We start from the raw sequence: 21,738 nt of genomic DNA, 5'->3' as shown, positions 1-21,738 counted from the left end.
TGTGTTGCTACTTTTAATACCCCATTAATGTCCCCTTTGTTATGTCCATTCATCCCATTGTGCACCTCTACCATATGTCACTCCTAATTCTTTGCTTTTCTAGAGAATGTAATATAAGCTTTGACAATCTTTCTTCATATGACAGGTTAACAGGTAGAACAAAGATTACCATTTATATATGGATAACTATTATAAGTCGGTTTGAATGAGTGAATTGCTGCTTGAAGATAGGTATATACACGTGTGGTACTATCAGATTGCATCGTGGTGAGCCTAAAACCCTTCAGATCCAAGCAAAGGGTAAAATGCCAGCAGATACAATTGCGAACACATTGATACCAAAATGAAAGACATATGACGAGAATTGAGGTAACCAAAGTGAAAAGAGTGTTCACATTACATTGCACTAGAGTGCTCCCAGGTTACTTTCTCTCACTTTCTCTGTTTTGTGTGGATGGTCCGCCGTGCTTTCATCACGTCAGCGGGTGGAGCACGCTGCTGTTTTTGACATTTCATGCATAAATTCCGGTTGGAAATTCTATTGCGAACACATTGATACCAAAATGAAAGACCTAGGATGACAATTGAGGTGACCAGAATGAAAAGAGTGTATACATTTTATCGCTCTTGTGCGCTCCCTGGTAACACGCTCTCGCTTTCTCTGTTTGTTGCGGATGGTAAGCCGGGCTTTTGGAGTTTATATGCCTTTAGTCCTGTAGAGAATTCTATTGCGAACACATTGATGCTAAATTGAAAAACCTAGGATGAGAATTGAGGTAACAAAGTTGAAAAGGGTATACACTTTTCAGTATTATCACGCTCAGCTTTCTTTTTCTGGTACCCTTGGCCTACATTCATCTTGTCGGCGGGTGGAGCGCGCTGCTGTCTTTGACATTATATGCACATAGTTCTGTTGGGAATTCTATTGCGAACGCATTGATACCAAAATGAAAGACATAGGACGAGAATTAAGGTGACAAAGTTGAAAAGAGTATACACTTTTCAGTATTTCCGCACACTACCAGGGAATGTCCAAAAAAAATGGAGAGAGTGGAGGGGTAACTTGCCCAAAACGCGAAATTGTTTGGGGAGATTAACTTTCATTCAATACTATTATGCAAGAGGAGCGACACATCTATGGTTCATCCAATAAAATCAGCAGACTTCTAGATGTTACTACTGCTCGGCTTAGACTCGGTTACAAGTATTTCTGGGAATTCTCATTATCTGCCGATGTAGACCTGACCAAATGTTAACTGTCAACAAAATTATTCGCACACCCTCCGTCACTATGTGATAGTGAATTCAGAGAAAATTTTATAACCAATGTACCAACGATGTGTCAATATTGCATTCAAAATTATCTGGTACCAGAAATTTTAGCCAAATATCCCCAGTTTGCTAACTGTAAGTAGTAACAAAGTGATTGTAACCTATCCACCGCTGCCCACTGGATGAGGGGCGGTGTGCAGGACAAACATATCAATTGTGACACTAGCTCTCCACATATGTCAGTTGCTTAATTTAGAAACTGTACTTGTGATCGATCTCGAACCCATTGTTGATGTGACGACTTATACTGAATTTTGTAACTAGCTCATCAAGATTGTAACTTGCTTAGCTAAATGAATTGTGGGGTTCAGTCCCTGAGCCCATTATGTGCCTCTGCAACCCTTTCCACTACTGCCCACAAGATGGGTATGGGGTGCATAATAAATGAACTAAACTAACTTTAAGGCATCCTGAAAGAAAGCTTGGAGGGCTTGAAAAATTGCAGAACGAAGCCGTGAGGATAATCCTTGGGTGCCCTCGTACCACAAAGATACTTAATATGAGAAAGGAACTTAATATTCCGAGCGTTGTTTATCGTGTTACTGAAAATAACTGTCAAATTGGTATAAAAATGCTTAGGCTAGCTCATCCTAACCCTTGCACAGAAGCCCTCCAGAATTTCTTTATTGAATGTTGAAAACAACCCTCAAGTTGACTATTTCTGTAACAGCATGCACTCCTGTATGCTAATCCCCACAATCACCAAGCCCACCCGAGTCACTCAAACATCTGCCACTACCCTGGATCACCTATGGACTAATATAACAGCTCCCCTTACATCTGGGGTAATTTATGACAGAACAACTGACCACTATCCTACTTTCCTCATAGCAAACATTGACACATCACCACCAGAAACCAAAAAACTTTCATTCAGGCTACATAGTGAATCAGCTTTAGGCAATCTCTCTAATGCACTTCACAATATTAACTGGGAATCTGAATTTAATAATTCACAGGATATAAACTCATCAACTAACCTCTTTCTCTACAAAACTCTAAGCCTCTACAACACTCACTGTCCCCTCCTTACCAAACAAGTAACTGATAAAAGAAAAAATAACCCGTGGCTCACAAGTGGCATAATTAAATCAATCAACAAAAAACATGAATACGAAAAGAAATTTAGGAGTGGCCTAATTCCAATGGAAGTAGTTAAAAGGTACTCGTCAGTGCTTACCAGTATCATAAGAAAAGCAAAACTTTCATACTATGAGACTAGATTCAAAGAAGCAAAAGGCAACATGAAAAGCACATGGAATACCATCTCTAACATCCTGGGAACTAAACAACACTCCCACAACCAGATAACACTCTCTAAGGATGGCCTTACACTGTCATCTGACTTAGAAATGGCGAATGAATTTAATAGCTTCTTTTCATCGATTGGTGCTAACCTTGCAAGTAAAATCCCACAGACTCAGACACATATCAACACATATCTCTCAGGCAGCTATCCAAACTCTCTTCTCCTCTCACCAGTCAGCCCGTCAGATGTTGTGTCCATCATACACTCACTAAAAACCAAAGCTGGGAACATCAGTGAAATCCCATCCATTGTATACAAGAGCGCCTCCCATGCCCTTGCGCCACCTATAGCTCTGCTGTTCAACAAATCCCTTGAGTGTCATACCTTCCCTGATATCCTTAAAAACGCAAGAGTAACGCCAGTTCATAAAGGAGGTAGTGGATTACGTTGCATCTCTGCTTGCCTTGATGACTGAAAGAAAGCTTAAAGGGCTTGAAAACTTGCAGAACGAAGCCTTGAAGATAATCCTTGGATGTCCCTAGTACCACAAAGATACTTAACATGAGGAAGGAACTTAATATTAACTTAATAATAGAATATGAGTGCATATTCTACTGCATTACTATTTGTAATGATCCTCATATTGTGCTTCAGTAATCCAATGTATAACCCTGAGATGTTTTCCTAATTGTACTTAGGATTCCTTGTTCATTATTGTGTATAGTTCTGATCTGCTTTTGTGTCGAAAATTCTTGCATCGCACCTGTAAACAATTTTTTGACAATTTTACTGTAATTATCCTACTTAAAATCATCTGTACTTGTAAAGTAAAGCTGTAATGTACCTGTTAAACACTTTTTATCAATTTTACATTTAATTATTTCTCTAAAACTCTGTTTAAGAATTTGCTCAAAGATTAGTTTAAGGACTTGCCCGAAACGCTATATATGCAAGCTAGTGGTTTTACAAGATTATAATTCTAACTTAAGCTCTATGTTGTCTCTTAACCCCCAATGTACGTTCTTGTATATATATAAATAAATAAAATAAATAAATAACGAGGGATCGAGGCATTAATGCGCAGTACGTGCTTCCCTCACCTGTGACGTCACAGCGCCATCTGACGACAGCAAAAACACAGGCGGCCATTTTATGTTCCACCAAGAATAAAAAAAAAAAAAATTTTGCCCCGAGGGGCGAGTTTATTGGGCAGCGCCCAATGTGTTCGCAATAGAATGTTCTACAAGAACATGTATAAAATAAGTGACACAGAGATTATTGATGTGTGTATTTGTGTGGGTGATTATAAATATGTATGTGTATGTATATATGTATACGTATATATATATATGTACATGTATGTATGAGAGTGTGTACATATATAACATTAATAATTTTGTAAGTAGCGTCAAAAATTGTTATTTGCTTAGCTAAACAAACTAGAGAGTTCAGTTCCTGAACCCATTATGTGCCTCTGTAATCCTTTACACCACCGCCCACGGGATGGGTATGGGGTGCATAATAAAGAAAGAAATTGAAATAATAAGGGTATGAAATGTATCAACATAAAACATTAATGTTAGTGGCCATCAGGTAAAATCAGGTTATTATTTGTAAAGAATTTAAATGAGTTAAACTAAATACGAACTTAATATGTTTTGCTAACGCAAAAATATATTCCCGAGGTATTGTAATTGCAAATAAATATTTAATACAATTATTTGTATCATTTTTTTTATTTTAGATTTCCGTATTGCTTGATAATATATAATAGCGTTTAGATAATGCTAGCGCTGGACATTCTTTAGGCTCGTTGCATGTTGTGGTAGTCGCCGCCATTTTAAAACCGTGTCGAGAGGGACTGCTGTTGGCTTATCCACAAAATCCTGCTGCATCTTCAATAGTTAAGGTAACTGTTTGCTTTTATTTGCTCTTAGACATGTGTAGTATATATATAAGCTTGTGGTGGTAGGCTGGATGGTGTGTTGATGGTGGTGTTGTGTTGATGGCCCTGGCTGGAGGTGTGTTGATGGTGTTGTGTTGATGGCCCTGGCTGGAGGTGTGTTGATGGTGGTGTTGAGTTGATGGCCCTGGAGGTGTGTTGGTGGCCCTGGAGGTGTGTTGGTGGCCCTGGAGGTGTGTTGGTGGCCCTGGAGGTGTGTTGGTGGCCCTGGAGGTGTGTTGGTGGCCCTGGAGGTGTGTTGGTGGCCCTGGAGGTGTGTTGATGGCCCTGGAGGTGTGTTGGTGGCCCTGGAGGTGTGTTGATGGCCCTGGAGGTGTGTTGGTGGCCCTGGAGGTGTGTTGGTGGCCCTGGAGGTGTGTTGGTGGCCCTGGAGGTGTGTTGGTGGCCCTGGAGGTGTGTTGGTGGCCCTGGAGGTGTGTTGGTGGCCCTGGAGGTGTGTTGATGGCCCTGGAGGTGTGTTGGTGGCCCTGGAGGTGTGTTGATGGCCCTGGAGGTGTGTTGGTGGCCCTGGAGGTGTGTTGGTGGCCCTGGAGGCGTGTTGGTGGCCCTGGAGGTGTGTTGGTGGCCCTGGAGGTGTGTTGGTGGCCCTGGAGGTGTGTTGGTGGCCCTGGAGGTGTGTTGGTGGCCCTGGAGGTGTGTTGATGGCCCTGGAGGTGTGTTGGTGGCCCTGGAGGTGTGTTGGTGGCCCTGGAGGTGTGTTGGTGGCCCTGGAGGTGTGTTGATGGCCCTGGAGGTGTGTTGGTGGCCCTGGAGGTGTGTTGGTGGCCCTGGAGGCGTGTTGATGGCCCTGGAGGTGTGTTGGTGGCCCTGGAGGTGTGTTGGTGGCCCTGGAGGTGTGTTGGTGGCCCTGGAGGTGTGTTGATGGCCCTGGAGGTGTGTTGATGGCCCTGGAGGTGTGTTGATGGCCCTGGAGGTGTGTTGGTGGCCCTGGAGGCGTGTTGATGGCCCTGGAGGCGTGTTGGTGGCCCTGGAGGTGTGTTGGTGGCCCTGGAGGTGTGTTGATGGCCCTGGAGGTGTGTTGGTGGCCCTGAAGGTGTGTTGATGGCCCTGGAGGCGTGTTGATGGCCCTGGAGGCGTGTTGGTGGCCCTGGAGGTGTGTTGATGGCCCTGGAGGTGTGTTGGTGGCCCTGGAGGTGTGTTGGTGGCCCTGGAGGTGTGTTGGTGGCCCTGGAGGTGTGTTGATGGCCCTGGAGGTGTGTTGGTGGCCCTGGAGGCGTGTTGATGGCCCTGGAGGCGTGTTGGTGGCCCTGGAGGTGTGTTGGTGGCCCTGGAGGTGTGTTGGTGGCCCTGGAGGTATGTTGGTGGCCCTGGAGGTGTGTTGGTGGCCCTGGAGGTGTGTTGGTGGCCCTGGAGGTGTGTTGGTGGCCCTGGAGGTGTGTTGATGGCCCTGGAGGTGTGTTGATGGCCCTGGAGGTGTGTTGGTGGCCCTGGAGGCGTGTTGATGGCCCTGGAGGTGTGTTGGTGGCCCTGGAGGTGTGTTGGTGGCCCTGGAGGTGTGTTGATGGCCCTGGAGGTGTGTTGGTGGCCCTGAAGGTGTGTTGATGGCCCTGGAGGCGTGTTGATGGCCCTGGAGGTGTGTTGGTGGCCCTGGAGGTGTGTTGATGGCCCTGGAGGTGTGTTGGTGGCCCTGGAGGTGTGTTGGTGGCCCTGGAGGTGTGTTGGTGGCCCTGGAGGTGTGTTGATGGCCCTGGAGGTGTGTTGGTGGCCCTGGAGGTGTGTTGATGGCCCTGGAGGTGTGTTGGTGGCCCTGGAGGTGTGTTGGTGGCCCTGGAGGTGTGTTGGTGGCCCTGGAGGTGTGTTGGTGGCCCTGGCTGGAGGTGTGTTGATGGTGGTGTTGTGTTGATGGCCCTGGAGGCGTGTTGATGGCCCTGGAGGTGTGTTGGTGGCCCTGGAGGTGTGTTGGTGGCCCTGGAGGTGTGTTGGTGGCCCTGGAGGTGTGTTGGTGGCCCTGGCTGGAGGTGTGTTGATGGTGGTGTTGTGTTGATGGCCCTGGAGGCGTGTTGATGGCCCTGGAGGTGTGTTGGTGGCCCTAGCTGGAGGTGTGTTGATGGCCCTATATATATATTATGAATATCAGAGATCCCAGGACATTGGACCCAGGACAATTATTGTGCATGTGTAGTATATATATTTATGTAGTATATTTGGCATATTTTTTGGCATTTAGTTAATGCCAGTTAGTGGCATGTCTCTGCACCGTTTCCAGTTTGTTGATATGCTTCTTAAGATATGGGCACCATACAACTGCTGCATACTCCAACTTTGGTCTAACAAAAATTGTGAACAATTTCAAAATTTCTGTTGAAGAAATCCTGTTTCCTAGTTCTGCATCTGTTTTGGTATAACACCTTTTTTACTAGGCCTGCAATTATGAATGCCTTTATAACCAGCTAAGTTGTAGAGTTGGGTATAGTCTTTACTTAGCCAAGTTTCTGTTAAAATGAGGGTCCGTCTAATTACCACAAGCTACCACAAGCTACACAAGCTTCACAAAGCTTCCTGGCAATACGTTAGTAATGAATAAATATAATATGTTAGGTTAGGTTGACCTAACTTAACCTAACCGACGCTTGGATCGTCGACTTGATTTGGCGTCACCAGCTCTTTATTTTCGTCTAATTTCTTTATAAAAAGATACTTTTTCATATTAAAATTATGTTTTTTCGTGTTGTACATTCAGCACCAACATTATAATGAGTAAATATATCATATTTATTCATTACTAACGTATTGCCAGGAAGCTGAGTGGTTAGGTCTCGATAAATTTCCTGGTATAATATTATTGTTTGCTATTCTCCATCTTAGACTAGGCAAGTTGAAGTCACCTAGGAAGATAATATGAGGTATCGAGTTCTCCATTTTGTTTATCTGTTCTGTGAATTCCTCGGCCGTTGCATCTGGCGGTTTGTATATTAGAATAATCACTAAATTTATTTTCTCTATTTTTAATCCCAATACCTCTACCACCTCATTTGTAATGTTAAGGAGCTCCGAGCATACAAGGTCTTCCATAGTATACAGACCCACTCCTCCATGTGACCTAATTTTCCTATCACAGTTGTGTACTTTTCGAGACTACATTTCAAATATTCCCTAACATACATGGCTTCTCCCCCCTCTTTGTGTAAAATAGTTTAAATCCATTTATGGGACATTCAGCAAATAGTTCTCTATTTTTTACATTCATCAATGTTTCGGTACGTGCAATAGTATGTATTGTTTCATTGCAGATAACAGCATTTAAATTTTGTTTGTTTCTTAGACTCGTACTACCAAGTTGCTGTTGGCAATTGGATAATTTTTTTATGAAGTCATTTGTTATTTTTTCCCCTACTTTAGTAATTTATGCTTTTGATCTCAATTAGTTTTATATCCAAGCTTTTTAATTTTTTCCCCTTATATATTGCCATCTTATCTGTCTGCTTTACATGGCTTAAGCAGAGTCATGTCTGCTTAAGCCTTTGTTATTTTACTAATTTACCTGTTTTAATTATTATTTGTTTTCAAAGTTTAGTTTACCCCATTTTATTTGCTTTTTGCAGTACAGTACTTTACTAATAATCTTGTAATAGTAATTGGTAATGTAGCACTTGGCCTTTCTCCTTCAGAATGTATGCACACATTATAGAAAAAAGAAGAGAATACCACACAAGATGGCAGCGTATGTCACGGGCCAAAAAGCGACGCCTAAAAGAACAGGCGTCCCAGCATGGCAAAAATGAAAATAGTGATGAGGTTGAGATTCAGTTGTTGAATCAGGATCCTTTGGCCAATGTTACAACAAACAGCATAGACGATGACCATGCTGCTTTGTCATCTAATTCAGAACCTAATATTGGTTGTGGAGCCAATGAAGACTCATCATCTCTTGAAAGTCAGAGAGAGAGAGATTGGACTTGGGACATGATTGATGAGCATGACCCAATATCATCAGAGTCAGAGAGCAGTGGTGATGAGGATGATAAATCATTATCAGATGTATTGTTAGTATGGGTTAATAAATATGGCATAACACACAATGCCATTGATAATTTATTAAAAAAATTGAGAAAACAGGGACATGCTGACTTGCCAAAAACAGCTCGTTCGTTACTGAATACAGTTAAACATATACCTACTGAGACTAAATCAGGCATGATGTATATCTACTTGGGGTTAGAGGAGGCAATGTTGAAAACTTTAAGGCTGTATCCTAAATCAACAATAAGAGATTTGGCAGAAATATCTTTAATTTGCAACATTGATGGTTTGCCAATATTTAGAAGTAAAAATGAAAGTTTATGGCCTGTTCTTTGTGCTATCAATAATGTCAAACCTATAAGAGTTTTCCCAGTAGTCCTCACATACGGAAGCTCTAAACCTAGTGATTTAGATTTTTTAAATGAATTCATTCAGGATTTGAAAAAAATTATGCACTATGGATTTAAAAATGATGACAAAACATTGCCAGTAAAACTAAAAGGAGTCATATGTGATGCCCCAGCAAAAGCAATGGTGAAGGCAATCAAACTCCACTCTGGCTACTTTGGGTGTGATAGATGTACCCAAGAGGGTGTTTGGAATGGAAGAATGACTTATCAACAAGTGAAAAATTTACAACTCAGAACAGATGAAGATTTTCGTAATCAATCTAATTCTCAACATCACCATGGTAGATCACCATTCTGTGACTTAAATATAAATATGGTGAGTACTTTTCCCATAGACTATATGCATCAGATATGTCTTGGGGTTATGAAAAGGTTACTTCTTGCCTGGATACGAAATAAAAACGTAAAATTATGTGCTCGCCAAGTTGATGAAATTAGTCAGCGTCTAATTCAACTAACACAATTTGTGCCTATGCACTTTGCACGTAAACCTCGAAGTCTTTCAGAGGTTGATAGATGGAAAGCGACTGAATACAGGCAACTCCTTCTCTACACCGGTAAGATTGTACTGAAGGGAATCTTACCCAAAGAATTGTATGACCATTTCCTGACTCTGAGTGTAGCCATTTCTATTCTTGTATCACCTAAATTGATTCAGTTAAATTACAGCCAATATGCACATGATCTTTTGCTGTACTTTGTGTTAAAGGCTCGTGAGCTGTATGGTAAGGATTTTTTAGTGTACAATGTACACTGCCTAACACACATATCCTCTGATGCCAAAGAGTTTGGTAGTTTGGACAGATGTTCAGCATTTCCATTTGAAAATTACCTGCAGCAGGTTAAGAATATGGTTCGATCAAGTAAAAACCCTCTTGTTCAAATTGCAAAGAGGCTGAAAGAGATGCAGCATGCTCAAAGGATTTATACACCAAATACAGAACATAAAATATATACCAAGGCACCAAACAATGCCTATTTGCTGAATAATGAAACTTGCTGCCAAGTTTTGGACACTGTCAGTGACACCGATGAAAATGGAGACAGCATGTTCCTTTGCAGGGTATATTCGAGAAGTATACCTCTCTTTGAGAAACCTTGTAACTCCAAATTAATTGGAGCATTTAAGGTTCTTACTAGGAATTCATCCATGAAGGTGATTCCAGCAAGAAAACTGAACCGCACAGGTATGATGATCGAGACAGAAAGCGCAAATACTTTTCTGTCAATACTACATGACTTATGACAAGTACGTATTTAAATACTGTATCCATGCTTTAATAATAGTTTGAACTAATATTGTAAGTTAATGAGATTCACAATTTTGTTTTTTATTAAAGCTATTATCTTTTGACCAATATTTACCTGTTTAAAAATCCCATTACCCTGTATTTCATGAAAATTATTAATATTTTGAGAGCACATTAAGAGATAAAACTGTATTAAGCCTTTTAGTCCATACATGGCAGCTACTGTTTATACCAACCGAAAATCATTTACAAATGTGGCTAATCTATGATTGACATAATCAAGTAAATCTATTACCAACTTTATGCTAATTTCTTTTTTTGGGGAGAACAACCCTTAATAAGATTTTTCAATTTTGTAGATGACATCTGAAAAGCGGTATGCAGTGGTAGGCTTCAATGATCGTAGTGTGGTTATCATCTCCACAACCTGGATTGAAAAATCTGATGATGTAAGCATTACTTTGAAACTAAAAAATTGCATATATTGAGTTGCTTTAAAAATATTCCAAATTAGTGCTAAAATTAGCATGTAACAGTTTATTTTGACTTTTCAGGAAACCATATTGTGCTGGTGGCCACGGAGCAGGCATACAGTTAGTGCCCAAAAGCACGAAAAGCCAGACACGACAAATTGGCGAGTGCATGTCGTATCAACAATCCTATCAACAACTGGTAGGTATTAAATTTATAATTATTAAGATTTAAGATACAAGACACCTATTCATTCATTCACCATAACTTTAACACTGCAGACAAAAACAGCATTATAATTTTATTTTAATCACAAGATGGGTTTCCTCATAGCTACTTAAGACTTTTGTGCCCCAGTTATAAGTTCCAAATCATGTACGTCGTTTTATTAAACATCTCTTTAGGAAGCTGATTTAAGTTATTTCTTAGTGTTCACTACTCTACTAGGTAACGATAAATATATATCTCGCTGATATATTACTAATTATATTCAATTATTACAGATGATTTTGACGTTGCAAAACGAAGATGCTTAGCTGCGGAAGACACTTCAAATGTCGAAACTGAAGACGATATGGGCTATCCTCGACAACGAAAAAGGAAACCATGCTTCAAATATGAAGAAGAGAATTCCGAGAATAACAAACGTAAGCATTGATAACCTACTACAGTAATTTAAAAAAAATTTGCAACTTGAAAAATGCCATTCAATACATTAAGCAATTTGAATAATTTCAGGCAATCATCACTCGTCTCAATCCAAGAAGAAGTGTTCGCCATCTTCATATGAGAATACACCTTCAAAAGAAATAAGTCCTCCGCAAATACCATATTATTCTGGTATATTAAGTGAATGTAAGGATTAGTAGTAAATAACATTAAAAGTTCTAAATTGATATTTAACCATGCTTCCTTTGTTTGGTTATTTATGCTTTTGGTTTAAAAAAAACTAAAAACTGCTCTAAACTTAGTTCTTGCTGTTTGTTTTTTTTTTTTTTAATTCCTTCTGGAAGTACTAGAAGCTTTGAGTAATTTTTATGCTTATCTGGAATTTCTGTATAGAAATATGTGTTTATTTCTAATTGTTTAATATTAAGTATATTATTCTTTTATGTGCATATGGGGTCTAGTGAACTTTTCCCACTTTTTCTAGCAGGTGCTTTTCACTTGTCACAGTTCAGGGAAATTTTGGTTTTCCTTTGATCTAGTCACTAGAAACAAGCAGGTTTGTTATTACTTTTCTTTTTGTTTGTCCCTTACGTGTTAATTTGTCCTTTATCTTACCTTTACCTTACGTGTTAATTTGTCCCTTACCTTAAGTTAATTAACTCCTTTTCAGCTAATAGAACAGTCCTACAAAAGCCGTCTCCAGTGAAGACTACACTTCACAATACACCTTCAACGCCATCAGTATTTCTTCATGAAGGTAATAAGTAATTATTTAAAATATATATCATGTTGACCCACTCTCTCATGTTGACCCTCATTCTCTCTCTCATGTTGACCTCCCTTTTCTCATGTTGAAATTTGTTTTGTTAATTTTGTTCTGTCACCTCTTCTTATTCTGTGTGTATGTGTCTGTCTGTCTCTGTATGTCTCTCTATCTTTCTTTTTCTTTATTTATTTCTTTCTTTTCTTTTTCTTTATTTATTTCTTTCTTTTCTTTTTTCTTCTCTTCTCATGTTGGCCCTCCTCTCTCCCATGATAACCCCCCCCCCCTCTCTGATGTTGGCTCACCCTCTTTCTGATGTTGGGTAGTTTAAATGTGATGTAGACATATAGTATAACTTATAATATTAGTATGCAGTAGTAAAAGCTCATGAAATTTGTTGATTATACAGTACAGTAGTTAGATTTTAATAGCTAAATCTTGCAATCTTAAAGACAATGAGCTGGTCACGCCAAGTACTTCAGTCGTTAGGACTCCAAGGTCAAGGAATTTATTCGACCCAAAGTCACCAGACAAGAACGATGGGAGTTTGAAAGAAATGATGCAGAATATGAGTAAGTTTTGAAAGTTTAATTAATTTATTATGTAGCCTATAACCTATATGTACCCTATGGGTGATAGGCATAAGTTTCATGTTCAAGTAGACTGCAAACTGAGCAGGTTAGATTGCTGAATTTGCTTCCAATTATATAAGCAGTTTCATAATTACTAAGAAATTATCCCATTATCTATCACATCAGTCATAGCCTACTTTTTGGGTGCTTTCTCAGTGTCAGTTATTTTAAAATATACTTTATAATGCTTTTATTTTAAATGTACATTCAAGATATGTAATATAATAGCATGTACACTTTCTATATACTGTATAAATTTCCAGGTAACATGTTGCAGGCCATATACACTGAAGTGAATGAACTGAAAAGTGATGTGAATGAACTGAAAAGTGATGTGAAGATATTGAAAGCAACTTTGACTACAAAAGAAACAGACAAGATCATAGAAGATCTAATACCAAATCCTATTGCTGCAGAAGGTGATCTTAATGTTCTCAATAGGAAGTTAGCGGAATCGAGTTTCAGAACAAAATTTGTAAGTGGTATTTTAACAGTAATGTTTCCTTCAATTTCTGGGGGGAGCCCCGTCGGCTCCCCGGAGCTTTACCGGCTGATATGCTAATGTCAGACTTTGGCATCAGTCATGTGTATGGAGTTCTAGGGCCTACCGGGGACCACGAGCCAGAACCTGGCCCCCTCAGAGAGGCAAGGGGAGCAATGGCCTATAGAAACCCCCGTGTGGTTGGAAGCATTCTATGTCTGCCATCGACCGGGTCAAGCATCCAGAAAGGTAAGCATTCCAAAACAAACCCCTATTCTGGTGAAAATTGCTACCTAAGCCGAACTAGTGAATAGAACTCTTCAACAGAAAACACGGAAACTAGTATGACGTCATACGTCACCGCGCCGCTGTCTGCGCAGCTCCCCCCTCCCCGGGAGGGGGAAGGGGGAGCCCCAGACCTCCCACGCCGGCTATCCACCCATCAGTTCTTCGGCTGATGCTATAGGCAATGGTTATGTGCTCCGGCTCCAGTGGTTGTTTCAGCACTGTACCTAGAGTGTGGTGTCTGTTTTCTAGGTGGTGCGTGAGCCGGGTGTGATTCTTCAGTACTCGGGCTGCATGCGCCTAGGGTTCCCTTCCCTAGGTGCCCTGTAAGTACTGCCCTTGGGGCTTGGGGCCACCTTCCACAAGTTCCTTGGGTCCTGCCCCTGCTTGGCCGTTTACCGCTTGGTTTTCGGCCGCTCTTTGTGTGCTCGGGTGTTCTGTCTCCCTTGTTCGCCTTAGAGTAAGGGGCAGTGTTTGCACTGGTGGGGCGCGGGGTACTGTGCAGCTTGTCTTTACCAATCATAGCGGCCAGCTCTGTTCCGCTTGGGTACGCTGTCCTCTTGCGGGGTTTTCTTTTTCTTTTGTTTATATACCTGGTGGGGGGGTCTGCCTTCGTTCTTGCCCCTTGTGTCCCTTGTGTTCTGAGTATTTCTGGTGGTACCCCCTGCTAGGTCCCCGTGAGTGTACACGTCCCGGGGGTTCAGCTCTTAGAAAGTTGTTTGGTAGCTTGGGTGCCGGTTAGCAGTACCCTGCCTGGGATTACCTGAGCGCGAGTCCTCTTAAAGTAAACGCTCGGGACCCTGGGAAACCCCTGGGGGCGCGCGGGTCCGATGGATGTGACCCCAGAGCCCCCCCCTCGCTTCCAGCGAGTTTGAGGGTTGCTCTCACCTTTTGTCTCTGGGTGACTCTCTGTTTTGCCTCCGTCTGCTGCCTGTGGGGTCGGTGACACCTTCGACCCGGTGTCCTGCGAGTTTGGTTGCTCGTTGTGGCTCGGTTACCCAGTTGTGCTAACAAAGCGGGTGCGGGCAGCAGGGGCGTTGCACTTGAGCCTTGGTGGTGGCAACGTTCTCGTGGTTTCCTCCCCGGGAGCCCCGGGGCTGCCCCGTTGTATTTCGTTTTTCCCCTGGTTCACCCTTCCTGCCTGCATCCGGTTCCTTACCGTCTGTAGGTTCAGGGCGGGGTGTTTGGTGGTGTTGAGACTCGGGCAGTCTCGGGGAATTCCCCTTCCGGGGTAGTGACGGGGGCATTTGGGCCTGTTCCTCCAGCCGTGTTGTATGAGTCTGCCAGTGGGCTCCCTTCCTTAGTGTTTTCACGGCTGCCCCGGTTTTCTGGTACGGCCGGGGCTTTGGGGGAACGGCTCGGCCCCGGGGCCTGTCGTGTAGGTTCCCGGGGCTGGGGAGGGGCTGACTTGGGGGGCCTTGGCCCCGTTAGACCCCGTGGGGGGTTTTATCCCCCTCTAGGCGGGGCTTGTGGTTACGCGGAGTGGGGTTTTTCCTCCCCACTCGCCGTACGTGCTGTTGGACGTCGGCCCCTCCCCGGGCTCGGTTCCTTGGCCTTTGAGTCGGTTGGTTCCGTCCTGTGGGTGGATGTTTCCTCCCCCGCTTTTTGGGACGGTGTTTTTGTCATGTTTCCCCGTTCGATGGGGTTCTGCGTGACTTTTGATCTCGGGTGCGCCTGCGCCTTCGTGTGCCTTCGGGACTAGTGTTGGCTTCTGTGTTCTCGAGGGTACGGGAAGGTTTTTCGCTACTTCCCGCATTATTGGAACGTCTGTCGGCTCCTAGTACTTGTCGCCCTGTTGGGCTACTTGTCGCCCGGTTGGGCTACTTGTCGCCCGGTTGGGCTACTTGTCGCCCGGTTGGGCTACTTGTCGGCCGTTTGGGCTACTTGTCGGCCGTTTGGGCTACTTGTCGCCCGTTTGGGCTACTTGTCGCCCGTTTGGGTTCCCTTTTTTTGGGCTCTTTGCTTCTTTGGCCGGTTTTCTTGTTCCTGCTTCCTCTTTTGGCTCTTTTTCTCGTGCAATAGTCCTGGCTGGCGCCTTCCCGCAGGGAGGGTGTGCGGTTCGGCCAGCGTGTTATGCGCATGCGCCGTGGAGTTTGTTTTGGTCTGGGCGATGGTTCAGTGCTGGGGTTTTGCGCCCTTTTTTGCTACAGTGCTTCGCCTCTCGTTCTTCTCCCTGGCTGCGGTATGTGCCCCTTTGCGCCAGGGGTGTCCTGGTTACCAGTTGTGGGGAGGACACCGCGGTTTTCTGTGTCATGGGTGTGGACCGCCTCCTTCGCCTCTCCCTGTTCTCCTGCGGGTCCGGCTCTGGCGTCTTCACCTGGCGGTGCTCCCAAGTTCTTCTGGGCACGGTTGAGTCGTGTCAAGTTCGAGCCACCATTCGCCAGGTGAGTTTCTGCGGTCTGGCGTCTTTTGGCCGGGCGCTGGATGCGGCGGTGTTCATATACGTCTTTATTTAGGTATAATTTTGTACGACTGAGACCGTTCGCACACCAGTGACTGTCCCTTTATCACCCCTTCCTGTCCCCCTCCTGTGCATGTCCAACCCATGCTACAGTCGTTCAGGGGACCCTCCTTTTTTAATGTTGTGAGGTGTGGGGGTTGTAGGGTTGGTTCTGTACTCACCTGGTGAGGCTCCTGGCTGTGCTTGCAGGATTTGAGCTCTGGCTCTTGGGTCCCGCCTATCTGGTAGAACTTGCGGGATAGTACCAGTGGAGTGCAGTGGTGCTATTGGCACTTTTGGGGAACACTGTATTACCATCAGTGGTCTGTGCTTGTTACACGACCTACTTGCGAGCATAAGCCTTCTTGCTGGTTCGTCCGTGGACTTCCAGGGCGCACTGGCCTGTTTTCGTATGGCAGTTCCGGCCCGTCCTGGTTGTGGGGGTATGTGGGCCGGTGGACTGCTCCTAGCAGCTGCCTGGTGGGCCATCCTCTGGCCGGTCTGGCCTGACCTTGGGCCGGGCTTGAGGTGTAAAAGAGCTCCCAGTACCTCATCCAGCAGGTATCGAGCGGGGTTTCTCCGCCGTCGGTCGCCTGGTGCAGGTTTCTGGGCCTGCAGGGTTTTGTCGTGTCTCCGTTGGCCCTGTCTGGGGTCTGCCTGCTCCGTTCTCTGCCTTTGCAGAGGGGAGTTGCTTTTTACATGTTGCATGTTGCAGTGGTGCCTGTTGCTGCTGCTGCTGCACGTGAGCATTGGTACCGTGTTTTACGGTGGCGTGTCCTTGTTCCTGTGTCCGGTTGTGGAGTGGCGCTTTGCTGCCGTTTTGTGCCTGGGGATTGCGTGGGGTTTTTGTCCCTGCCTGATTGTCCACCCCTGGTTGTTCTCCTGGTTTTTTTTTTTTTTTTTGTGCTTCTGCTCTTTCTTCCTGCCTCTTCTGCAGCAGGAATGTTCTGCGTGTGTTCTTAGGCGTTGGTCAGCCTGTGTCCTGTGATGTGCTTCTTTGTCTTGGTCTGTTGCAGTTGTTCGGGCCCCTTGGTTCGGGTCCTGTTCTGGCGGCGACCCTTCCGCCTTCTTTGGTTTTCCTAGCTTGCCCTGCCGGTTGTTGTTGTTGTTTTATTTTTTTTGGGGGGGTTCTTGCGATGTCTCGCGTCGGACCCGTCGTTTCTGAACTCCTGGCGGGCTTGCATGCTTCGGAGTTTTTCTGTTCGGCAGACGTTCCATCTCCTTGTGCCGCCTGGGTTTCGGTGGTCGCGCCCGAGATCTTCTCGCGGCTCCGTCTTTTTCCTGGGCTCGGGGGGGCCTTGTCGGGGCTGCTTATGTTCTGCCTCGTGGTCTCGCCTCCGGTTGGTGGTCGGGTGGCTTCGTGGTAGGTGTCCCACCTGCGTGCTTCTTGGCGGCAGTATGGGGTATTTTGGCGGTCCTTCCTTTTCCTGTCCCTTCTTCGGTGGGTCCTTCTTGTTGGCTTGGTTTACTCTCGGCTTGGTTTTCTAGTGGGGGTTGGGGGCCGTCGTCTTGCCACATACTGTCGCCTCTTTTCGTGCGGCGCAGGCGGAGCCGCTTCAGCTTGCTTTCGGTCTTGGTGTTGCTTCTGCACCGTTAGTCAGCTGTCTTGTGCGTCATTTCACCTCCGGCCTGTTCGTGCGCCGCTTGCACCATCCTGGTCTCTGGTCAGCGTGCTCTGTCTTCTCCTCGGTTGGTAGTGCCCCTTCGGTTCCGGTGTGTTTTTTCGTCGGCTCTTTCCTTTGGGCCTTTGCCTCTGGGGGTCGGTTCGCTGTGTTTTCTTGCTCCTTCGGTTTTAGCGTTTTGGTTGTTTGATGGCAGCAGTCTCCATCTTTTCTGGCGCGGGGTGGGGCTGCTGCGTTCTGGAGGGGTCCAGGGTTTGTTGGTGCTTTGTTGGTCGGGCCGGGGGTGTGTCGTTTTTGTGTTCAGTGGCGGCCCTCTGCTGTTGTTTGCGTGCCACGGCGTTTGGGTCCGGAGCGCGTTTTGCGTTGATCCGGTTCTGTTCCTCCCGGTTCGCGGGTGATTGTGTCCCGGGTGGTCAGCCGTGTTCTTGTGGCTCAGCTGCCTGTGTTCTTCCCTCATGCCTGTGGCGTTCGTGGCTTCGCTGCTCTCGCTGCCGTCTGGGCGACGTGGCCTTGCAGTCTTTCGGGCATGGATTTTTGGTGTTCGTGCAGGGGCCTTGCTGCTCGTGGTTCTCGTGTTGTTCCCGGGATTTTCGGGGCTGTGGCGCCTTGGGTTGGCGTTTGCTGCCGGTTGTCTCGCCTCCTTGGGGGGTGCGTGGTGTCCGCCTCCCGGTTTTGTCCCTTTGACCTTCCTCTGTGGGTAGTTAGCTCCGGGGAGCCGACGGGGCTCCCCCCAGAAAACCAGCGTTGAATGTAATGAAACGCCATTTTCTGGGTGAGACCCGGAGGCTCCCCGGCAACCCTCCCTCCCTCCGGTCGGCGTTTTTCGCGTGTTTTGACATCCAGCCTCAGAACTGATGGGTGGATAGCCGGCGTGGGAGGTCTGGGGCTCCCCCTTCCCCCTCCCGGGGAGGGGGGAGCTGCGCAGACAGCGGCGCGGTGACGTATGACGTCATACTAGTTTCCGTGTTTTCTGTTGAAGAGTTCTATTCACTAGTTCGGCTTAGGTAGCAATTTTCACCAGAATAGGGGTTTGTTTTGGAATGCTTACCTTTCTGGATGCTTGACCCGGTCGATGGCAGACATAGAATGCTTCCAACCACACGGGGGTTTCTATAGGCCATTGCTCCCCTTGCCTCTCTGAGGGGGCCAGGTTCTGGCTCGTGGTCCCCGGTAGGCCCTAGAACTCCATACACATGGCTGATGCCAAAGTCTGACATTAGCATATCAGCCGGTAAAGCTCCGGGGAGCCTCCGGGTCTCACCCAGAAAATGGCGTTTCATTACATTCAACGCTGGTTTTTTCATCTTAAATATTACAGATATTTGCTAATTTTCTAATTAAAATTTTTTGATAGTTCATGCAGAAAAGATAAAATTGCTAAATAATAAGAATAATGATATAATCTTGTTTATATAGGATAGGATAAAATATAACACTTACGTATTTGTAAATTATGTAATATTAACACAGAGTCTTTCACACTCTCCTGAGTGCTTTCTCAAGGTCTTGAGTGTATGGTTAGGATGAGGCTTACATTTCAACGACTATATTTCTCTTGCTAATTTTGTTAGTCGTTGAGATGTATCTCTTCATAACACACACACTTATCTGCTTGATGGGGGTCTGGGAGTTCTTCTACTCCCCAAGCCCGGCCCGAGGCTAGGCTTGACTTGAGAACTTTGGTCTAGTGCTTGGTGATTGTGGGGATTATCATAGAGGATTACATGCTGTTATGGAAATAGTCAACTAGAGGGTTATTTTGTAGACCCAGGTCAATATTGAAATCACCTCCTAGAATGATGTGATTTTTGTTGAGATGTTATTTATGATAAGATGCCTTATCATAAGTTATGATATATATATATATATATATATATATATATATATATATATATATATATATATATATATATATATATATATATATATATATATATGTTTCATTGAATATGACCGCATATTCTGTATTTATTATTTTCTGGTTTAGGGCTTCTATCCCTCTAACTATTTTCTTAGCATCAGGGCTTAATTGAAATAGGAGTTCTCCAAAACTCATTTTCGTACTTTTAAGGTGAAGAAAAGAAGTGATTTACTATAGAGTGTATTACACTTATTTATATAATTTGCACGACGTTTCGAACCTCCATGGTTCATTCTCAAGTGAACAGATCTTACAATACTAGTTTCACCTCACATTTATCCCTTATGTATCCCCCCATGTTTTCACCTTCATTGTATTATCACCTGACCCAGTGCGGGTATAAAATCAACTAGTATTGTAAGATCTGTTCACTTGAGAATGAACCATGGAGGTTTGAAACGTTGTGCAAATTATATAAATAAGTGTAATACACTCTATAGTAAATCACTTCTTTTCTTCACCTTAAAAGTACGAAAATGAGTTTTGGAGAACTCCTATTTCAATTAAGCCCTGATGCTAAGAAAATAGTTAGAGGGATAGAAGCCCTAAACCAGAAAATAATAAATACAGAATATGCTGTCATATTCAATGAAACATGTTTGAAAGAAAACCTGCTGCCAGTATACACCAATATATATATATATATATATATATATATATATATATATATATATATATATATATATATATATATATATATATATATATATATATATATATATATATATATATATATATATATATATATATATATATATATATGTATACATACACATACATACACATACATACACACATACATACATACATACATACATACATACATACATACATACATACATACATACATACATACATACATACATACATACATACACACATACATACATATATCAAAATTACTAGTGTACTACATTTTTGTTGTTGCTTTTAGGTGTTGCTTTTAACCAGTGTATGTGGGTCTGGTTGTGCAACTACGGTTCGAAGAATGATGAAGAAGATAGGAACAAACGGCCTTTGGTCATTATACAGCCTAAAAGGACAAAAGAAGAAATTAGCATTTCTAGAAAAACAAGAACTATATAATGTTACTTTAAGTAAGTAACAAAAAAATTAAATAATTTTTTTTTATTTAAAATTCACTAAAAAATTAAAATTTTAAGTTCAAATTAAGTGTACATTAAGTATAAATGATTATATTTCTATCACTTGCTCTTAAGATTGTTTCATTTAATAGAGGTTGGTCATAATTGTTCTCTGCTGCTAGTACTGTAGAACTGACTGACTTAGCTATGGGAAAATGTAAACTTAATTGGTTTATCCTTTACAGTATTTTGCAGTTTATTTCATGATCCTGTGCTTAATACTTGTATAAATAGTAGATTGCAAAATGCATTTTTATATCATTAGTATTAAATAATAATAATAATGTAAATAATTGACTTTTAAACAACGTACAATTCATTGGTCGGTGAGATTATATTAGTAATATTTTTTCATTCTTGCAAAGCCTCAATAAAGCCGTTAACATGTTAATATAAACTTGATCACCTTCCACTTTTTTTCTCATGTGCTACCTACATGTACGAAACCTTATTCCTAAATGCATATCTTGTTCTGAAACTTGTCTTTTATATGTTGTGTATCACCATCTCTGGAGAGTTTTATCTGATGTGTAAATTACTTTTAATTTTACAGAATATTATTGTTATACAGAATTTGTTATATAAATAACTGTTAATTTTACAGAATCATCTATCAACGCACATCCGCAAGTTAAGGTGGAAGACGTGACCTTTCAAATTTCTGAAGTACTTAAACATGCTCCAAACAGGCCTGGTGGATCTAGGTACAAGGTAAAATAATTTAAATTTTGTTTGTTTTCACTAATTATCTGTTTATATATATATATATATATATATATATATATATATATATATATATATATATATATATATATATATATATATATATATATATATATATACAACTTTAGAACACTTTCCCACCAGGAGACTCGAACCCTAGCCAGCACAGAAGCCTTCCAGCAACTGGCATAACAGGTACGCCTTAACCCTCTGCACCACCGCTCAGACCCTAAAAGAGATGGTAATTTCGGAGTATTTAAATCCCCCAAAGATCAACACCTCCCAAGAGCACCAGAGCAAGTGAGGGGTCATTTAGACGTTAATTTCATCAAGTCCCTGTTAATATGGGAAGACACAGTGTCTCTGCTTAAGGCACAACTCTCCTAAACACGAGAGTTAAGTATACAACTTTAGAACACTTT

The 21,738-nt window shown here is 43.2% G+C and overlaps 1 protein-coding gene across 1 annotated transcript; it reads left to right on the top strand.

Annotated features, from left to right (window-relative positions):
* Positions 1-12,522: 12,522 nt before the first annotated feature.
* On the top strand, positions 12,523-20,553 carry LOC138359306 (uncharacterized). The gene is made up of 3 exons (XM_069318442.1): positions 12,523-12,639; positions 12,963-13,174; positions 20,383-20,553. The coding sequence occupies exons 1-3, from the start codon at positions 12,624-12,626 to the stop codon at positions 20,551-20,553; spliced, it is 399 nt and encodes a 132-aa protein (XP_069174543.1). The 5' UTR covers positions 12,523-12,623.
* Positions 20,554-21,738: the final 1,185 nt, after the last annotated feature.

This window comes from Procambarus clarkii, chromosome 90 (assembly GCF_040958095.1).
Source record: "Procambarus clarkii isolate CNS0578487 chromosome 90, FALCON_Pclarkii_2.0, whole genome shotgun sequence".
NCBI classification, from domain to species: domain Eukaryota; kingdom Metazoa; phylum Arthropoda; class Malacostraca; order Decapoda; family Cambaridae; genus Procambarus; species Procambarus clarkii.
The sequence above is the reverse complement of the archived record's forward strand: the minus strand, read 5'-3'. Positions and strand labels throughout refer to the sequence as shown.